At 44.6% G+C, this 16,587-nt stretch overlaps 1 protein-coding gene across 1 annotated transcript; it reads right to left on the bottom strand.

Moving 5' to 3' along the window:
- Positions 1-3,636: 3,636 nt before the first annotated feature.
- On the bottom strand, positions 3,637-6,522 carry LOC123169427 (protein BUNDLE SHEATH DEFECTIVE 2, chloroplastic). Its single transcript, XM_044587301.1, has 4 exons — positions 6,214-6,522; positions 5,876-5,963; positions 4,042-4,138; positions 3,637-3,947 (listed from the first exon to the last, which is right to left on the bottom strand). Exons 1-4 carry the CDS (start codon positions 6,340-6,342, stop codon positions 3,860-3,862), a joined length of 402 nt encoding a protein of 133 aa, XP_044443236.1. The 5' UTR covers positions 6,343-6,522; the 3' UTR covers positions 3,637-3,859.
- Positions 6,523-16,587: the final 10,065 nt, after the last annotated feature.

The following is a 16,587-nucleotide window of genomic DNA, read 5'->3' on the forward strand; positions in this document are numbered from 1 at the left end:
ACCTGTTCTTTACCGTTTATCATTCCACACGTGCATATGAGTTTCCACTGAATCACATATTCGAGGATCATAGAAGTTATAGCATGAAATATAAACTCATAATTATGGAAATGGAAATATAATAATACAATATTATGCCTCTAGGCCATATTTCCAACACACGTAGGGGTCCTCGGCCATCAGCCCCTCCAACACGGAGCTGACAGGCTCTTCCTGTTTTAGATCCGAGGACTTGATGTCCTTGACGCATGTGTGCCAGTCCTGCAAATTGGATGCACGTAGGGGTCCTCGCCATTAGCCTTCCAACTCAAAGCTGACAGTCTCTTCTCATTGCAGATCCGGGGAATTGATGTCCTTGACGCGCGTACGCCAGTCCTGCAAATTGGACGCTTGAAGCAAATAATTAAAAGTACGTGACAAATTTGAATGATAAGTCAAAGTACTCCCTCCGGTCCTTTTTAATATGCATATAAGTATTGTCTGAAGTCAAAGTTTCTCTACTTTGACCAAACTTATAGGGAAAGTATCAACATTCACAACGCCAAATCAATATTGTTATATTAATTATGAAATGTAGTTTCATATTATATATATTTGGTATTGTAGATGTTTATTTTTTTTAATATAAATTTGGTCAAACTTTAGTTTGACTTGATACGAATCTAATAAGCGGAGTAAAAAGGACTGGAGGGAGTACTAAGGAAAAAACATACCCTGGTGGCAAGACGTGTTCGGCAGAAGCCGAGGTCATCCCCTCGGTCTGGAACTTGTTCTCCTTGTTCGGCTTGAAGAGGACCTTCAGCATCCCACTGAGGTCCTTTCCTCGAAAGAAGATGCGAACCACCGAAGCCTCGCTCCCCGGCGCATATCGCCACATTGGCACAACACGGGCTTGGAGAGGCTGGATCCAGCGATGGAGCATCACGTGGACCACATCCACCAGGGTGACGCCCCCAACAATGATGGCCTTCACTTGGTACTGGAGTTCTGCCACCTCCATCTTGTTCCCCAGTCGAGGTTTTTGGCAGTCCAAGAATGGAGCCCCTTCAAGGGCGCAACCGAGAAGGCAGGGGGCCCAACTGATCTCCCGATGATACATCAGCCATATAGAATCATACCTCCTTCCACTTTTTTATCGTCTCGATAAACTTGCCCTTCAGCCAGTGGACATTCTTAAGCTTGCTGATCATGGCTCCCCCGCACTCCGTGAGATCGGAGTCGTTGTTGTGCGGTTTGGCGTAGAACAGCTTTAGCCAGAAGCCCGAAGTGGGGATCTATGTTGAGGAAGGCCTCACGGAATGTGATGTAGGTGGCGATATGGAGGATTGAGTTCGGGGCGAGGTGGTGGAACTGGAGCCAAAAAACGAATCCTTTTGTAGCTCATCATTTATTGGCAAAGATAGAAAAGGTCAATATGAAGGCGGCTAGTTCTTAAAGAAATATGTCAGCTATAACCTAGCCTATTGAATCTGGTACGCCGTAGAAGAATAATAGGCCCCAAAGAAATGGATAGAGGGGAAGCCCAAACCTCGGATGAGGTGGGACACGAACACGCCCCGCTCGCCCTCCCGGGGAGTTGGGATCCGGGAGGCTGAGCATCTCATCCCAGCAAGGGGGCGCGGCTTTTGGTCACCCCCTGGGGCGGGAAATAGCCATCTGCTCTCAGCTCGGTGATGACACCTGTGGTGATGCAGGAATGCATCCACTGCCCTCTCTCGCTTGCGGTCATCTCCTTGGTCGTCTATGCGGCAGTGCTCTTCCCCTTGCCGGCCATCTTGAAGGATGGAGGGAGTGGTTTGAGGGTGAGATGTAGCGCAGGGCTCTGGGTGCTGGAGCTCGAGAAGTGTTGGGCGCTGGTGAAGGCAGGGAAGCGTGAGGTGAATTAGATTCATGCCTCCCTTTTTATAGCCCAGTAACAATACCAAGGGGCACCACACCGCATAGTGAATCCGCTTGTTCCCAATGAGATGTGCATTATATGCATGCGCATTTCAAGGGATTTCGTTTATGATGTTGTTAAAAATCCGGAGTACGATCCCTTTATCGATGGGACGTGCCAGTAGAAACGGCCTCGAGCCGTGGTAAATTCGGCTTAATGGCTATTGATGGGACCTCTCGGTTCCACTGTAAGTGGTGGTGGTTCAGTTTTCGGGAAAAAGCTGTCAAAATCCCAATTGGCCCACTACTCCCACATGAAAATCCTTCGCCGTTAAGTTAAGGGGGTCTTAGGATCCAATAAAAATACACTATTTTCATAAGGGGCCTTGTTAAAAGACGCCACAATTATCTAGAGTATATCTTTGCTCAGGTTTACACATGGCTACAGTAAAAGAGAAGGCCGAACATAAAAGGTTAATAAGGAGTTCGGGTCCCGAGAAGTACTCGGATATGGAACCAATTTGGAAGATCGAACTCGTCTACAAAGTCGAAGACCATAAGAAGAAGATGCCCCGAGGAGTGATTCAGGGTCCTTGGCTTGAAGACTAGTTCAGGGGCTACTGACGTTGTCCTGGATTAGTGGGTACTCACCGCGTCGGCCTATCGTTCATGGGCCGAGCCGAGGACCACCGACAACCGAAAAATGGGCCGCATAAGCTATGTCCCTCGGCGTACTCAAGGTGGAATCCTCCGAAGACTTGCCGTATACTTCAAGGCATATTCAAATATTCGGCATGTTTATCTCTAAATGCAACCGACCATGTGTAACCCTAGGTACCCCCTCGGTCTCTATATAAGCCAAGGGTTTTAGTCTGTAGAGACATGTTAGATTCATTCATACGATCTCGAGGTAGAACATCCTATACTTTGTACCCCATCCACAATTAATACAATACAAGCAGCACGTAGGGTTTTACCTCTTCGAGAGGGCACGAACCTGGGTAAACATTATCTCTCTCTACTTCCTGTTACCATCAAGCCAAGATCACCAGCTCGGGACCCGTACCCGAGATCCGCCGAATTTAGCTCCGACACCCACCACCGCTAATTTTTGGAAATCTTAAAAAAATTGGCGCGGGTCACCGAAATATTGTTGTGGCAGGCAAATGTTTTTCCTGCCACTAGTGCATCACAAACCAGTGGCAGGCAGCGGCCTGTCACCTGCCACTGTTGCTTTTATCCCACGACTGAATTTGAAAAAAAAAACTTACAACTGGGGGTGGTCAGTTTCGCCCTCCACTGTTGCCATATAGCAGTGGCAAGCAAAATTTGGTACCCGTGGCGGATTCCCGCCGACATTCGCCACCAATTTGAGCCCAACTATAAGCCTTTTTCAAGTAGTGGGTGTGGCTCATAGGAGCCGCACCAGAGCGAGACTGAATTAACAACAAAACTGTTTAAAATTAATAGCAAAAAGAAGGGGAAAACATTGAATGTTGTACGATCATCAAGTTCCAGTTCAAAGATCAACAAGGGAAAATCAACTTTTGATATCTGGCCACATAAGCCGTAGTGGAGATAACCCACTGTGCCAGGGTGGGGCAACAATGGGAACTGTTCATATAATTGTTATTTATTCAATTTTCATTTCAAGGTGGGCCCTGGCACCCGGGCACCCCTAGCTCTGCCACTGCACGTAAGCCTCTGAAGACCAAGTTTAATGCCATTAAAATTTCGTTTGCACTAACACAGATTGTGGGTTTCCAAGGTGGGTTTGACGTCATATATGAATATTTTCTGCGAGGAGCCTTAGTGACATACTTTGTCACAAATAAAAAAATTATACAATTATTAAATGCAATAAATGTCCCACTTCTAAGGGACACATTCCTTGGGGGGGGGGGGGATACAAGTAAAAATGTTACAGATCTCCCAAAATTTGCCAAATACAACATAAGCAAAAAATAACAACATAAGCATTTCATTCGGAAGTGTCGTCGGCAGTGCTCATAAATCCACCCAAGAAGCCAGCGCCATTGCAGCTCCCACATAGAATTTCACGCTTTCCTCTGCCATGTTTTAAATGAACCGACAGAAAACATTGGAAAGTTAGATAATCTAATCCTAATAGAGTATTGTCAGTTAGAGCAAGACTTATTTTACCTGCAAAGCCAGCATAATCCTCCAGCTTTGAATCGGCCACCAAAATGGTCTTCCAAATTCTCCCCACCTCCCTTGCATTGGGTGCATGCGATTGCGCCTGCCATTTGCCATAAGATTGTTACAACCGATTGGAATGAGCTCCTGTGGCATCGATCCACAGAAAATTGATCACGAGAAAAACTCCACCAAAATGCAATGAAGACTCTCAGATCCATTTGAAACATTGTTACACATTGATCGATACGGCATTCAATTTGCACCAAGACCGAATTAATCTTGCTATAGCTGAGCTTTTAACATGCTAAAAGTGCAGGGAGACATAAATTGCTTCAGAATAGATACATTTTTCCAAGAAGTGGTCTACTAAAGTAAAATCCACATTATTGCACTTCCAAGGTTTAACAAGTCGGTTCAGAGAATGATCAAATCATCAAACAACTCACACGTATACTGTATGCATTTGTTGGTAAAATATACTCCCTCTATAAAGAAATATAAGACCTTTTAGATCACTAGAATTAAGCCATGGTAGTACATAGCTATAATGAGTGCTCAGGTAAAATATGATACTACAAAATTCTCGCTTCAGAAGCATGGAACTGGGTCACAGGCACAAAGATTGCTAATGCTAACCACAGTTCACATATCCATTTGGTAAAAGAGTTTAATTTTGTGAGGAAAACAGATTAAAGAGTGATAATAAAAGATTTCCAAGTGTCGTGAGAACACCGTATATCAAACATATGATCACCCTTTATTTATATAACAATGGAGGAAAACCCAACAGTGAAAGGGTCCAAACCCTATCACTTCGGTTTCAGCACTCACTTGTGGAACAAGGAGCTACATGGAGTTGTTGTGTTCTTTGAGCCGAACCTGTGAGAATTTCTTCTCACAGCATATTCTTATAGATTTTGTGGTTTACGCAAACAGTACAACAAAACGAAACAGAAGAAAGCAAAGAAAAATACAGCAGTGTCAAGAGGCACAAGGAGTACCCATTGCCGTCTAGTGTGTGTACTATCTAAAGGCTTGAGCCGAGTCAGTGAACTGGCTATATTTTTTCTTCTTTGCCTTGTGAACCACCCAATTCAGCTCCTCTTTGAATTTCTTCCCGCAAGAATAGAGGATTGGCTCAAGCCCTGTGAAGATGAAGTGATTCCTGGTGTTCCAAATGGCCCAGGAGATCAGAATAACAATCTCTAAGGAAAAAAAAAGCACCTGAAGATGATTTTTAAGCTGACTGAGCTGCTCTTGGATGGTGCCAGCCATGCACCGGCATCCAATTTGGGTATAAGTGTCTCCAGCAAACTTGAGCAACATGGCAGTGGAAGAACATGATCTCTAGTTTCAAGCACCCTTATACCAGACATGACACGAGTGTGATTAGGGATGAAGAAATGTTTTTCTCTGAAGTAAGTAACTGTCTGGTGTTCAACCTATTGCGTATGAGAAGCCAGTAAAAGTTTTGAGTGGGCAGCAAGTACTCCAAAGCCGCTTACTAAAAGCAGGAATAACCTGCACATCTCCCAAAATGAATTGGTATGCCTTAGAGACCTTGTATGACAGAGCACCAGGTGGAAACTGCCACACATCCTATGCATTGAGCTATTTGGACGAGTACTCAACACTAGAGATCTTGTACCCTATGCATCCACATTTCGACATAAGCTATCCCACCTAATCGAAATTAGTAGTTTAGTGCTACTAATCTTATCACCATTTCAAATATTTCTTACCAGACATACTGGTTGTTCCAGATTGCTTTATATGATAGTTATGGGTTGGGTACCTTGTAGTCTAAACTGTAAACAGAAGAAGACGGCTGGCTTACCGTTCCCTTCGCAGGCAGTGCAAACAAGACTGTACGCCTTCTTTTTGGTAGCTTCGGGCTTCTTTTCGTCCTGGTCCTTTGCTGCTGCCTGTGTAGACGAAAAGATTTCAGAATTGAGGTACAATGTTACAATGGAGTAAATTACTGATTCTTTGCATGGTATTGGTATAGCTCCACAGAGGCATGTTAATCATGGAGTAAACTACAGAGGCACCGCATCACAACTCTAGGTGGAACTCATGGTTATGCACCCCCAGTTCAACGGACAGAAAAGTAATTCAAGAATACTGGTAGCAGCATAGGGAGGGAAGAGGGACGGGAAAGGCAGTGCCGCAGACCTTGGCCTTGAGGGAATGGAGCCTGGAGCAGCGAGAGATGGGGCGGAGGAAGAGGACGGGAGGAGGCGAGGCTCTAAGGGCGGCCGGAGGGGAGGTGACGGTGGCCGTGAGGCCGGAGGTGGCCGCCATTCGAGAACGGCGTGTGCGAGGGAGGGAGCTGAGAGTTTGGAGAGTCGAGATGGGCGGCCAACAAGATAGAGGAGAGGAGGCCAATCCACCGCGATAAGGGAGGTGCAGGAGCGAACGGATGGTCGCTGATGGGCACTTTTGGAGTGAAGCTTTGCAGGAGCGACCAAGCCCCAAGGGAAGGGATTGGCGAGAGATATTTGTTGTCCAAGTAAACAGCGAGTTACACCGGGCGTATCGATGGATTTTACGGGAAAACGCCACTGTAAACTGAAAAGCTTTCGCAACTCATTTGTTAGTGTCAGGTCAAAAAAAAACTCATTTGCTAGTGTAAATTTTCTGTTCATGGACGGTCGCGGACATGCGGGTGCTGTCCCCACTTGCATCTCCCGCCGGACGGTAGGCGAAGACATTGAAGGTTGGGAGTGGTTTTGCCCGTTTAATACATCGTCATGCAACTTCGAGGTATGATCTAAACACGTGCATATTTGTGAAAACAAATACGGTTCAGATTTGAAATTGTATTACTCGAATCTTAGTGATAAGGTTTAAGCATAGTAAAGTCATAGCAACGTCAATCTCAAAACGTAGATGACACTAGGCATCGAGACCTAACAAATCTGATAGTTATTACATAATAGATTTTATCCAATTCTCATCCATCTACTTGGTTGGTGGGCATGATAATTTCTCAAGAAAGCTACACTCTCTAAATTGCTATAATGTAAGGCGGTCTCGAATTTTAAGCCTAACTTTGACCATTCAATTTCTAAGACCTTGTTTGGAACTTCATATTAAGTTTGATACCAAGGAATTGGAATTGTGTGTGATCAATACCAACCATTTGGAGGGCGACCGAACTGAAAATCAATCGTGGGCTCAATTCCATGGACAATTAGGAGCACCCCAACCTAATAAAGAGACCCATACATATGAATCCCTTGGAATCACCCTCCTCGTGTTTTTCCTCACTAGACGTCCAGAAGGCCGCTTCTACTGACCACCTTGCTACTCACATCCATCGACCATGCTGCTTTCCGTTCTACCCATCACCTTGCTGCAACTTCCCTGTTGCCAACGCCACCATAACTTCACCACGCTAACACCACCCTCTTCGAGGCACCGCCTCTTCGTCTTTCTGTTGTCGCCACCATCTCCTCGTCTACTCGTCGAATCCTCTCCCCATCAGCGGCACCATCATGCTGGTTGGCCACTATCGAAAAAATAAGAGTAAAATACATTGGAGGTCCTAAAAGCATTCCAAATGTGTCAAGTAGGTCCTAAAAGTTTAAAATTGTTCACCACGAGTCCTAAATGTGTGTAAATCGTTCATCGCGGTCCTAAAAGAATTCCAAGTGTATCAAGTAGGTCCTAAAAGTCGCGCGTAAAATACACATATAAGACCCGCGGTGGACGATTTCAAACTTTTAGGACCTACTTGACACACTTGGGATAGTTTTAGGACCTCTGATGTATTTAAGTTGACCATCCAATAAACACTAATATGGAACTTTTTATCTTTCCTCGCTCTTGTTGTTCGTTGTTGTGTGTCATATTCTGATGTTTAGGAACAAGAGGTGTCAGGTTCTCTTTCGGATAGGCCCTATTAGGAGAAGAAAGGTTGAGGTTACCTTTTTTCTCCAAATGGCTCACATGTTGCATTTGCTCTCAACCGGTAACCTCCTTCGAATCCTTCGTTTACACCCTCTCTGTTGGCATTGGCATTGGTTCTAGAGCAAGGACCTTATTGGCTCAAAGGAGATGAAAGGACTATTCTATTACTAATTGATGACATCGGGGGCTTACTCATCTTCTCCACTATAGATATTGAATGGCATGTTGGTAGGATAGCGGTGGAGGAGGAAAAAGAAGTAGAGTTAGGTTTTGTTGTGTGTAAGCTCTTGATCGAATGTGTGCTCATTCACAACGTATCTTTCTTATCCAATTGCTTCTTCTGAAAATGTGGCGTCGACTAAACTTTTGTATTCTCCCTTCATGGCTCCTCGTGTTGCTACAAATAGAAATTCTTTGGGCCTTGCTCATACAATCCTTCGGGACTAATATTGTACATTCTGACATGGTTTCGCGAACACGTCAAGCTTACCTTGCTACTTGGCAATTCAAAGTCTAAATCCAATCATTAAGACACATTTGGATCCTAGTGGAGATGGTTGAATCGCTAACAAAGACAAGGGGGTTGCGGGCAGGAGGTGAAGGCCAAAATAAGAAGTGTGTCTACCCAGTAAGGAAGCGGATAAAAAGGTGTTGTCATCTATCTTGACTATACCTGGCCATAGGAAACCCGGCCCGACCTGACCCAGCCCAAAAAAGACCGGCCTCACTCGGCCCGGTCTTGCCCACGTGTCGGGGTTGGTCCTAAGATCTAGGGTCGACGGTTGGTCCGGGTCGGGCTTGGGCATGTCATATTCGTGATTTAGGGAAAGGGCCCAGCCCAAGGCCCGACGGGCTATTCCACTAATGGGTCGGGCTTGGGCCTGAAATGTAGGCCCGACGGTCGGGCCAGGGCCGGGCCTAGGTTTTCTGCTACGGGCTTTGTTAGGCCTGGACCGAAGCCCGGCCTAGCCCAACATATGGCCACGTATAATCTTGACTTTCCAGGCGTTGGAAATGAAGACCGAAGTTGGGACTCTTGGGAGCATATAATGTAGTCCTAGGAGTAGACTGGATGAGGAAATCCCCTATTATTTCAACAAGTCTCTAATATGGAACATTGTTTTTTCCAAGTAAAAATCCCTACTAGGCCTTTTTGTTTGGGCAGTACTACGCGCCGGTGCGCTGGCGCAAATTTGGGCCGGTCCGCACGCAGCCGTGCGATCCAGCGCACAGCAGCCGTCTGATATTATGCCCCACATCATCATCTTCTTCCCACATTCTCCTGTTGCTAAAGCATACAACAGCCGTATAGCGCGGGCATCGCCCACCAGCCTTATTGGGCTTTAGGGGAGAGAGAGAGAGAGGGGCTGCCTAGGGCAGCCCCCCCCCCCCCCGAAGGCCTAGTCCGAATTGGACTATGGGGAGGGGCAGCGCCCCCTCCTTCCTTCTCTTCTCTCTTCCCCTTCCTTCTCTCCTACTCCTACTACTTGGAAGGGGGGAATACTACTCCCGGTGGGAGTAGGACTCCTCAAGGCACGCCATAGTAGAGGGTCGGCCCTCCCCCTCCTCCACTCCTTTATATACGGGGGAGGGGGGCACCCCATAGACACACAAATTGATCATTGATCTCTTAGCCGTGTGCAGTGCCCCCCTCCACCATAATCCACCTCGGTCATATCATCGTAGTGCTTAGGCGAAGCCCTGCGCCGGTAGCTTCATCATCACCGTCATCACGCCGTCGTGCTGACGAAGCTCTTCCTCGACACTCTACTGGATCGTGAGTTCGTGGGATGTCACCGAGCTGAACGTGTGCAGATCGCGGAGGTGCCGTATGTTCGGTACTAGGATCGGTCGATCGTGAAGACGTACAACTACATCAACCGCGTTGTCATAACACTTCCGCTTTTAGTCTACGAGGGTACGTGGACAACACTCTCCCCTCTCGTGGCTATGCATCACCATGATCTTGCGTGTGCGTAGGAATTTTTTTGAAATTACTACGTTCCCAACAGTGGCATCCGAGCCAGGTTTAGGCGTAAATGTTATATGCACGAGTAGAACACAAGTGAGTTGTGGGGGATAATAGTCATACTGCTTACCAGCATGTCATACTTTGATTCGGCGGTATTGTTGGATGGAGCGGCCCGGACCGACATTACGCGTACGCTTACGCGAGACTGGTTCTACCGACGTGCTTCGCACACAGGTGGCTGGCCGGTGTCAGTTTCTCCAACTTTAGTTGAATCGAGTGTGGCTACGCCTGGTCCTTGTTGAAGGTTAAAACAGCAAACTTGATGAAAAATCGTTGTGGTTTTGATGCGTAGGTAAGAACGGTTCTTGCTCAGCCCGTAGCAGCCACGTAAAACTTGCAACAACAAAGTAGAGACATTCTAACTTGTTTTTGCAGGGCATGTTGTGATGTGATATGGTCAAGACATGATGCTAAATTTATTGTATGAGATGATCATGTTTTGTAACCAAGTTATCGGCAACTGGCAGGAGCCATATGGTTGTCGCTTTATTGTATGAAATGCAATCGCCATGTAATTGATTTACTTTATCACTAAGCGGTAGCGATAGTCGTAGAAGCAATAGTTGGCGAGACGACAACGATGCTACGATGGAGATCAAGGTGTCGCGCCGGTGACGATGGTGATCATGACAGTGCTTTGGAGATGGAGATCAAAGGCACAAGATGATGATGGCCATATCATATCACTTATATTGATTGCATGTGATGTTTATCCTTTATGCACCTTATTTTGCTTAGTTCGACGGTAGCATTATAAGATGATCTCTCACTAAATTTCAAGGTACAAGTGTTCTCCCTGAGTATGCATCATTGCGACAGTTCTTCGTGCTGAGACACCACGTGTTGATCGGGTGTGATAAGCTCTACGTTCACATACAAAGGGTGCAAGTCAGTTTTGCACACGCAGAATACTCGGGTTAAACTTGACAAGCCTAGCATATGCAGATATGGCCTCGGAACACTGGGGACCGAAAGATCGAGCGTGAATCATATAGAAGATATGATCAACATAGTGATGTTCACCATTGAAAACTACTCCATCTCACGTGATGATTGGACATGGTTTAGTTGATATGGATCACGTGATCACTTAGATGATTAGAGGGATGTCTATCTAAGTGGAAGTTCTTAAGTAATATGATTAATTGAACTTTAATTTATCATGAACTTAGTCCTGGTAGTATTAGCATATTTGTGTTGTAGATCAATAGCTCGCGTTTAGCTCCCTTGTTTTATTTTTGATATGTTCCTAGAGAAAACTAAGTTGAAAGATGTTAGTAGCAATGATGCGGATTGGATCCGTGATCTGAGGATTATGCTCATTGCTGCACAGAAGAATTATGTCTTTGATGCACCGCTAGGTGACAGACCGATTGCAGAAGCAGATGCAGACGTTATGAACGTTTGGCAAGCTCGATATGATGACTACTTGATAGTTTAGTGCACCATGCTTTACGGCTTAGAATCAGGGCTTCAAAGACGTTTTTGAACGCCACGGAGCATATGAGATGTTCCAAGAGTTGAAATTAGTATTTCAGACTCATGCCCATGTCGAAAGGTATGAGACCTTTGACAAGTACTTTGCCTATAATATGGAGGAGAATAGCTCAGCTAGTGAGCATGTGCTCAAAATGTCTGAGGTACTACAATCACTTGAATCAAGTGGGAGTTAATCTTCCATATAAGATAGTGATTGAAAGAGTTCTCGAGTCACTATCACCAAGTTACTAGAACTTCGTGATGAACTATAATATGCAAGGGATAATGGAAACGATTCCCAAGCTCTTCGTGATGCTGAAATCGACGAAGGTAGAAATCAAGAAAAGCATCAAGTGTTGATGGTTGACAAGACCACTAGTTTCAAGAAAAGGGCAAAGGGAAGAAGGGGAACTTCAAAAAGAACGGCAAGCAAGTTGCTGCTCAAGTGAAGAAGCCCAAGTCTGGAACTAAGCGTGAGACTAAGTGCTTCTACTGCAAAGGGACTGGTCACTGGAAGCGGAACTGCCCCAAGTATTTGGCGGATAAGAAGGATGGCAAAGTGAACAAAGGTATATTTGATATACTTCTTATTGTTGTGTACTTTACTAGTGTTTATAGCAACCCCTCTGTATTTGATACTAGTTTAGTTGCTAAGATTAGTAACTCGAAACGGGAGTTGAAGAATGAACAGAGACTAGTTAAGAGTGAAGTGACGATGTGTGTTGGAAGTGGTTCCAAGATTGATATGATCATCATCGCACACTCCCTATACTTTCGGGATTAGTGTTGAACCTAAATAAATGTTATTTGGTGTTTGCGTTGAGCATGAATATGATTTGATCGTGTTTGTTGCAATAAAACCTTCGATGGTCATACACCCAATGAAAATAGTTTGTTGGATCTCGATCGTAGTGATACACATATTCATAATATCGAAGCCAAAAGATGCAAAGTTAATAATGATAGTGCAACTTATTTGTGGCACTGCCGTTTAGGTCATATTGGTGTAAAGCGCATGAAGAAACTCCATGCTGATGGGCTTTTGGAATCACTTGATTATGAATCACTTGATGCTTGCGAACCATGCCTCATGGGCAAGATGACTAAGACTCCGTTCTCCGGAACAATGGAGCGAGCAACTGACTTATTGGAAATAGTACATACTGATGTATGCGATCCGATGAGTGTTGAGGCTCGCGGCAGGTATCGTTATTTTCTGACCTTCACAGATGATTTGAGCAGATATGGGTATATCTACTAGATGAAACATAAGTCTGAAACATTTCAAAAGTTTAAAGAATTTCAGAGTGAAGTGGAAAATCATCGTAACAAGAAAATAAAGTTTCTACGATCTGATCGCAGAGACGAATATTTGAGTTACGAGTTTGGTCTTCAATTAAAACAATGTGGAATAGTTTCACAAATTCATGCCACCTGGAACACCACAGCATAATGGTGTGTCCGAACGTAATAACCATACTTTATTGGATATAGTGCAATCTATGATGTCTCTTACCGATTTACCACTATCATTTTGGGGTTATGCATTAGAGACAGCTGCATTCACGTTAAATAGGGCACCATCTAAATCCGTTGAGACGACACCATATGAGCTGTGGTTTGGCAAGAAACCTAAGCTGTCGTTTCTTAAAGTTTGGGGTTGCGATGCTTATGTGAAATAGTTTCAACCTGATAAGCTCGAACCCAAATCGGAGAAATGCGTCTTCATAGGATACCCAAAGGAAACTGTTGGGTACACCTTCTATAACAGATCCGAAGGCAAGATATTCGTTGCTAAGAATGGATCCTTTCTAGAGAAGAAGTTTCTCTCGAAAGAAGTGAGTGGGAGGAACGTAAAACTTGATAAGGTAATTGTACCTTCTCCCAAATTGGAAAATAGTTCATCACAGAAATCAGTTCCAGTGATGCCTACACCAATTAGTGAGGAAGTTAATGATGATGATCATGAAACTTCAAATCAAGTTACTACCGAACCTCGTAGGTTAAACAGAATATGTTCCGCACCAGAGTGGTACAGTAATCCTATTCTGGGAGTCATGTTACTAGACCATGACGAACCTACGAACTATGAGGAAGCGATGATGAGCCCAGATTCCGCGAAATGGCTTGAGGCCATGAAATCTGAGATGGGATCCATGTACAAAGTATGGACTTTGATTGACTTGCCCGATGATCAGCGAGCCATTGAGAATAAATGGATCTTTAAGAGGAAGACGGACACTGATAGTAGTGTTACTATCTACAAAGCTCGAATTGTCGCAAAAGGTTTTCGACAAGTTCAAGGTGTTAACTACGATGAGAATTTCGCACTCGTATCGATGCTTAAAGTCTGTCCGAATCATGTTAGCAATTGCCGAATTTTATGAAATCTGGCAAATGGATGTCAAAACTATATTCCTTAATGGATTCATTAAAGAAGAGTTGTATATGATGCAACAAGAAGGTTTTGTCAATCCTAAAGGTGCTAACAAATTGTGCAAGCTCCAGCGATCCATCTATGAAATGGTGCAAGCATCTCGAAGTTGGAATATACGCTTTGATAAGGTGATCAAAACATATGGTTTTATACAGACTTGCGGAGAATCCTGTATTTACAAGAAAGTGAGTGGGAGCACTACAACATTTCTGATAAGTATATGTGAATGACATATTGTTGATCGGAAATAATGTAGAATTATTCTGCAAAGCATAAAGGAGCATTTGAAAGGAGTTTTTCAAAGAAAGACCTCGGTGAAGCTGCTTACATATTGAGCATCAAGATCTATAGAGATAGATCAAAGACGCTTGATAAGTTTTTTCAATAAGTACATACCTTGACAAGATTTTGAAATAGTTCAAAATGGAACAGTCAAAGAAGGAGTTCTTGCCTGTGTTGCAAGGTGTAAAGTTGAGTAAGACTCAAAACCCGACCACAGCAGAAAATAGAAAGAGAATGAAAGTCATTCCCTATGCTTCAGTCATCGGTTCTGTAAAGTATGCCATGATGTGTACCCGACCTATTGTGAACCTCACCATGAGTTTGGCAAGAGGGTACAATAGTGATCCAAGAGTGGATCACTGGACGACGGTCAAAATTATCCTTAGTGGAATAAGGACATGTTTCTCGGTTATGGAAGTGACAAAAAGTTCATCATAAAGAGTTACGTCGATGCAAGCTTTTACACTGATCCGGATGACTCTAAGTCTCAATCTGGATACATATTGAAAGTGGGAGCGATTAGCTAGAGTATCTCCGTGCAGAGCATTGTAGACATAGAATATTTGCAAAATACATACGGCTCTGAATGTGGCAGACCCGTTGACTAAACTTCTCTCACAAGCAAAACATGATCACTCTTTCTGTGTTAATCACATAGCGATGTGAACTAGATTATTGACTCTAGTAAACCTTTTGGGTGTTAGTCACATGGAGATGTGAACTAATCACATAAAGATGTGAACTATTGGTGTTAAATCACATGACGATGTGAACTAGATTATTGACTCTAGTGCAAGTGGGAGACTGAATGTAACGCCCACGATGCGGCTATATCTTCCACGTGTCGAGGCACGACTTAGAGGCATAACCGCATAGTGGTTTTGTCGCAAGAAGGGTCATCTTCACACAATCCCATGTAATGAACAAGAATGGGATAAAGAGTTGTCTTACAATCGCCACTTCACACAATACAAAAAATATAATTCATACATCATCCAAAATACAAACATAAAGACCGACTACGGTCAAAATCCAGATGAAAATAAGATAACCCCGAATGCTAGATCCCCGATCGTTCCAACTGGGCTCCACTACTGATCATCAGGAAAAGACACATAATAACGACCACGTTCCTCGTCGAACTCCCACTTGAGATCGACCCCATCATCTGCACTGGCATCGTCGGCACCTGCAACTGTTTTGGTAGAATCTGTGAGTCACGAGGACTCAGCAATCTCACACCCGCGAGATCAAGACTATTTAAGCTTATAGGGAAGGATGGTGTAATGAGGTGGAGCTGCAGTGGCAATAAGCATATATGGTGGCTAACATACGCAAAAGAGAGCGAGAAGAGAAGCAACGGAGCGGTCGTCAACTAGCAATGACCAAGAAGTGATCCTGAACTCCTACTTACGTCAATCATAACTCAGACCGTGTTCACTTCCCGGACTCCGCCGAGAAGAGACCATCACGGCTACACACGCAGTTGATGTATTTTAACTGGGTCAAGTGACAAGTTCTCTACAACCGGACATTAACAAATTCCCATCTGCCTCATAACCGCGGGCACGGCTTTCGAAAGATAATACCCTGCAGGGGTGTCCCAACTTAGCCCATCATAAGCTCTCACGGTCAACGAAGGATAAACCTTCTCCCGGAAAGACCCGATCAGTCTCGGAATCCCGGTTTACAAGACATCTCGACAATGGTAAAACAAGACCAGCAAAGCCCCCGAATGTGCCGACAAATCCCGATAGGAGCTGCACATATCTCGTTCTCAGGGCACAACGGATGAGCCAGACGTCGGGTTGGCATAGACCCTGGTTGCCCAGGGGGCGCCGGACATCGCTCGGTTTGGGCCAGCACTCGAAGGAGCACTGGTCCGGGGGTTAAAATAATTTGACCCTCGGGCTCGCGAAAACCCGGGGGAAAAGGCTTAGGCGGAAAATGGTAAAACCAAAGTTGGGCCTTGCTGGAGGAGTTTTATTCAAGGCGAACTGTCAAGGGGGTCCCATAAATCACCCGACCGCGTAAGGAACGCAAACTCAAGGAACATAATCCCGGTATATCAGTAACTAGGGCGGCAAGAGTGGAACAAAACACCAGGCATAAGGCCGAGCCTTCCACCCTTTACCAAATATATAGGTGCATTAATTAAATAAGAGATATTTTGATATCCCAACATATCCATGTTCCAACATGGAACCAACTTCAACTTCACCTGCAACTAGCAACGCTATAAGAGGGGCTGAGCAAAAGCGGTAACTTAGCCAAACAACGGTTTGCTAGGAAAGGATGGTTAGGGGCTGACATGGCAAATGGAAGACATGATATAGCAAGTGATAGGTAGCGCAGCATGGCAATAGAGCGAACAACTAGCAAAACAAAGATAGAAGTGATTTCG

The sequence above is a fragment of the Triticum aestivum genome, chromosome 7D, assembly GCF_018294505.1.
Source record: "Triticum aestivum cultivar Chinese Spring chromosome 7D, IWGSC CS RefSeq v2.1, whole genome shotgun sequence".
Taxonomy (NCBI): domain Eukaryota; kingdom Viridiplantae; phylum Streptophyta; class Magnoliopsida; order Poales; family Poaceae; genus Triticum; species Triticum aestivum.

Bases quoted from the DNA above. Each gene is read 5' to 3' on its own strand.
- LOC123169427 (XM_044587301.1), bottom strand. From the start codon at position 6,342: ATGGCGGCCACCTCCGGCCTCACGGCCACCGTCACCTCCCCTCCGGCC. The intron at 5,964-6,213 runs GTCTGCGGCACT...TCGTCTACACAG, and splicing joins TCCATTCCCTCAAGGCCAAG to GCAGCAGCAAAGGACCAGGA. The intron at 3,948-4,041 runs GTAAAATAAGTC...AAAACATGGCAG, and splicing joins GGATTATGCTGGCTTTGCAG to AGGAAAGCGTGAAATTCTAT.